General features: G+C 40.4%; 1 protein-coding gene across 1 annotated transcript; it reads left to right on the top strand.

Moving 5' to 3' along the window:
* Positions 1-3084: 3084 nt before the first annotated feature.
* On the top strand, positions 3085-4091 carry LOC125881492 (uncharacterized). The gene is made up of 3 exons (XM_049564570.1): positions 3085-3219; positions 3490-3583; positions 3733-4091. Exons 2-3 carry the CDS (start codon positions 3494-3496, stop codon positions 3991-3993), a joined length of 351 nt encoding a protein of 116 aa, XP_049420527.1. The 5' UTR covers positions 3085-3219; positions 3490-3493; the 3' UTR covers positions 3994-4091.
* Positions 4092-4766: the final 675 nt, after the last annotated feature.

Raw genomic sequence — 4766 nt, 5'->3', positions numbered from 1 at the left:
GTTAGGGACGATATGCTGCCAGACGGCCTTGTTTTGTAAACCACTGGATGGCATCAGTTTGTAATGCCACCAGCAACAATGATGTATTACAAGCTGGAAAGTCCCTATACGGTGGGCGAGAGGGGAGGTGAATGGGTCCAACAAACCCCAGACTTTCTCCCAGGAGCCCTCTGCTTGCTTCCTGTGTCAACGCTGAGCCGAACCATGATGTTATTTTCTCAACCCAACCTTGTGCTTTTGTTGCACAAGTAATTAAACGTAAATACGAGGTGTTTTACTGACGTTGTAAGTTTATTTTAAAAAAGACTTTGTGCATTGTCACATTCGCATTTTCTGTGAAAACAGAAGTGTATTTGAAACGACATAATGCATGTAACAAGCGTAAATTGACATGCCATCCCAGGACGTCAACAACAGATGCCGTAGGAGTAGCTAGCGCATCACATGTAGACGTAAAAGTCCACTGACAAAGCTGCAATATTTGAGGAGTTGGGATGAGAATGGGTTGCAACTACATGTAAGCAATCGGGGAGGAATTACTCAGCTCTTTTACTTTAAGGTTGTGTTTGTAACTTTCAGAAAATACTTGCTGTATTGACTTGCTGTTAAGCCAAGTTCAGACCAAACATTGCAATGAAACAAAACTGTTTTAGAATGTTGCAGAGAAAAGCTGCAGCGGTGTGAAGTGGCCTGTTTCAGCTCGACTCAAGCCATGATTCTGCTTGTGAAGAACCCAGCGGCGTTTTTTTTTTTTGTTTTTTTTTTGCGTTGCTACACACCTCGCCTGGTGGTTTTGCTGGAGTGCTCTGAACTCAAGTTGAAAAAACTTCCACTCAGCGAAAAACCACCCCAAGTCATCTCTTTTTTCATCATCTTTTTTTCCCATTGACCAGTCGAATGATTTGAGAGCCGGCCTTCTGTGGTGGTGGCGACATCAACAGTTTACAGTAGGTAAACAATGGAGGAAAAACTGGTGGTAGCAGTTGCTGGATACCCAGAGCTATACAGTCCAACGATAGCAGGTTGTAAAACTCCCCCTGAGTCATCCTAAAATATGCCAGGAAGCGACCATCATGGAGGCGAAGCTCCTGGACCATGCTGGTGGTACTCCCTGTGATCCACCCTCTTTTTTAGGGTTTCATGTACCCACACAGATCTCTGTTTCCCTGTACCCAACAAATTATTTACTGACAGCCTTTCACCCATAATTAGAGCTCGAGCAATTACCCTCTGCCTAAACATTTTAGGAACTAGATACTAATTACTGTGAGAACAAAACAAAATGGTAGATTTATTACATGGGAAGGTTGCTTTCAAACGGATTCTGGTACAGTTTGTTTGTGGTGTAAGCAAACGTACCAACCACAGGATTTTATGATGGCAGATACAGTACGTGATTTTAGCAGGATTTCAACAGCTAAACCAGTGATCAGTCCAACTGCTGATTGTGAAGTCTGTCCTTGATCCCATAATTGATCCTGATAAAGGCCATGTATATCCTATAACCTACAGTATGTATGCTAATGCATACATGTAACCATGGTAACACATATGCATATCAGTGTGGGTATTTCCCCTGATTAAAAAGCTGTTAAGACTGCCATCATTGTATCTGACTCTGTGTACTTTGTCTGTCCGTTAAAAAGCACGTGACAGTGATCCCACAGTATTAAGCCCCGAGTCATTACTGTACCATACCCCTTCTTTCCATCCCGTCTCTGTGTTAGTCATTATTCATAAAATGCAATTGATATGCAGTCTAATAATAGCCTCCTAAAATGCTTGCAGTCAGATATTTCTCTATGAGCTCTTTGTGAAACCAAAGAATATAAATAGAAACACTTAAGAAGCATTAAAGTGCTGCTGCATAAACGTCGGTCAGTCACTGGAATTTGATTTCCACACGTGGGTCCTGATGATGCAGGATGACAAAGGCCCAAACTGTTCAGTTAACAAGTTACCTGTCAGTCGGTTCATTTTTACTGCTCTTGGTTTGTTGGTGAAATGTCAGTGTGAACAGGAAACAAAACTAAAATGTAACCAAGTGTAATTTTTTCCCTCTAATGCAACCAAATCAACGAACCTACGGTGTTTTCACTTGCTGTGGCACCCTCTGACAGCGGCCCTCCATCCCTGCCAAGTCCACCTCATTTACATCTCTGTGGCTGTTGACAAATGTGTCAGTGTCCATGCTCACAGTGTGTCAGATGGTGGGTTGCTGGATAGTGCTTTGCAAGGTTAGTTCCCGGTAAATAGATGTCAGGCTTATGTGGGATACTTTGATACTTGAAGCACATTTTGCTGATAATATTTTTGTATTTTCACTGAAGTAAGTTTTCAATTCAGGACTTTTGCTTGTACCAGTATTTTTAGACTGTGGTGTGTCTATTTTTACTTGAGTAAAAGATGTGAGTGCTTCCTCCACCACTGTCCAAAAAGTGACCTGCATCTGGTTGGTTTCTTGGTTTCAGCACATATAATACAGCTCCTACACATAGTCTGCTGTGTGCAGCCTGGATAGGAACTTGGATGCAACATAGTACATATTGTACTTTACTCCATGCACAGAGCGTGGGAAGTAGAGGGAGTCAATAAGGGCCTTTTTGTAATGTAAAAGAAAGACGAAGAAAAAACCCTCTCTGTTACATAATCACTCCTCCCCCTAAACAGCTGTTGCCTGGTTGGATAAAATGTAAAGGATAATCAAATAGCATGCCTGCTCTGATTTCAATGGATTTGGTAAAGTGAGTAAAAGGCTTTTGCACTTGTCAGGTTACATCCTTCCTGGTCTGTAATTATGACACCCTTTACATCAAGCTCATGCATGCTCTTCACATCTCTTGGGTGATGAAAATGACTGATGATTATCACAGATGAGTAAAGCTCCTGGAGCACTTTCCTCTGCATATCAGCACCAGTAGCTAACCCTTTCAAGACAGTCCCTTTGTCCATCATGTCACCCTCCAAAGATCATGCTTAAGTCACAAGAACCCTGCATGGTTACAGGGTTGCGTAGTTTCGGGGGGATTCAAGCAGTTCATCTGGTTCAGGAACATTCAGTTCTCATTAGAAAAAGAGGGGCATGGCGCACACCCCTTTGTCCCCCTGTCTCTCTCTCTCCACCCCTAGCTTTGTATATAAAATGGAGTGAATTTTACATCTTGCCCTCCTCTCCTCTTCCTCTGCTTGCAGTCTGACTTGGGTGGGAAATTCAATCCTGTAAGTATTCTATACTTTTTTTTCTTTTTTACTGATGGATGGATTTCTGTGCAAGAGCACTTAAATGCATGAAGAAGTTATTGCAGTTTACTGTTAAATCTCTGCTGTTGCAATTAGGTTTATAAGTGCATAAGACTAACTGTGGGTATAAACTAATGTAAGGTAACAAATAAATACTGTTTAGTTAAAAAAAAGAAATGGCAAAACATTTTTTCAATGCATTTTTAGTTGTTAAATGGATATATCACAGGCTTGATTTTTTTGTTGCAGAATCATGAGCAGGAACTTCTTGTCCAGAAATGATGAGCTCCGGAGGGGAGACTACCTGATATCCAACAACAGGGAGTTTAAGGCTGTTTTCCAGGTGAGTAACTCAGAATATATGTGCACTCAATTAGGATGCATGATCCATGTGTACTGGTCTGTGTTGAAAGTAAATTCAAAAGTAAAAGAGCAAGTTTTTAGAAATGCACTTTCTGATACCAGTAAAATGTCTCTTTTTTCTGCCTGCAGGATGATGGTAACTTTGTCATCTATGGCTGGAAGCCTGTGTGGGAGTCTGACACCAAAGGAACAGATGCTCAGCGCCTGTGCATGCAGGCTGACTGCAACCTGGTCATGTACAACAAGTGTGATGAACCCAGGTGGCACACAAACTCTGCCAAATCTGACTGCAACATGTGCCGTCTTCAACTGACCGATGACGGCAAACTGGTGGTGAACAGGGAATGTGATGAAATCTGGAACTCTGCCAAATCCAAAGGCATGAAGTAATTAAATGTATGTGAAGGTCTTGTTTGGAAGTCAACTTGAAAAACATGCCAGCTGTGTAATCTGGGATCAAATAAAAACAATTTTTAACAAAGCATAAAGTTTTTTCCTCATCTTTGTGGTGATCAAAGTATGTTTCTGCATCTCAACTTCACATTTTTGATGAATTCAAAACAATGAAAAGTGAGTTGAAATACGAGTTGTGTCATAGGAAAAAAAAAACTAAATCTTTGCTCTTATGGTGGCTCACACCAATCCTGTTTTCAAAATCTTACATAAGGTTAAGTGAAAATATAATCTTTATCCTATTAAAATGTTCTTATTATTCAGATGGTCCAGATCAGAGTTAATACAGGATTATTAATACTGAAGCATAAAATGTAAGAAGCATGACATAGTTGGATGTGATATTGTTTTGTATTTTATTTAGCAGCAATGCCCTCTGATGGGTCTTATATTGAGTGTGGGCTTGGTGAGGTCAGAGGGTCTGACTGTATTTTAGTATCAAAGGTAGTTTTATGACATTAAATGTACTCAATCATTGAAAGTAAACGTACAAGTAAATGCTGTTAATTAAAATGCAAGCAGTTAGAAGTTTGAGAATTATGAAGTCCATTTCTTAAAACCTTTGAACATGGAGTGTACAAGTGAAGAAAAACATTTTTTTTTTCACAATTTAAAGGATTCAAAGATCAGATCCAGTTTTTCCTTCCCTCCCTCTCTTCTTCCTTCCTCCTTCTCTTCCCTATTTTGCCATAAGTACTGACAATGTAGGG

Source organism: Epinephelus fuscoguttatus, linkage group LG21 (genome assembly GCF_011397635.1).
Source record: "Epinephelus fuscoguttatus linkage group LG21, E.fuscoguttatus.final_Chr_v1".
Taxonomy (NCBI): domain Eukaryota; kingdom Metazoa; phylum Chordata; class Actinopteri; order Perciformes; family Serranidae; genus Epinephelus; species Epinephelus fuscoguttatus.
Note: the sequence above shows the minus strand (reverse complement) of the source record. Positions and strands in the feature narration are given on the sequence as shown.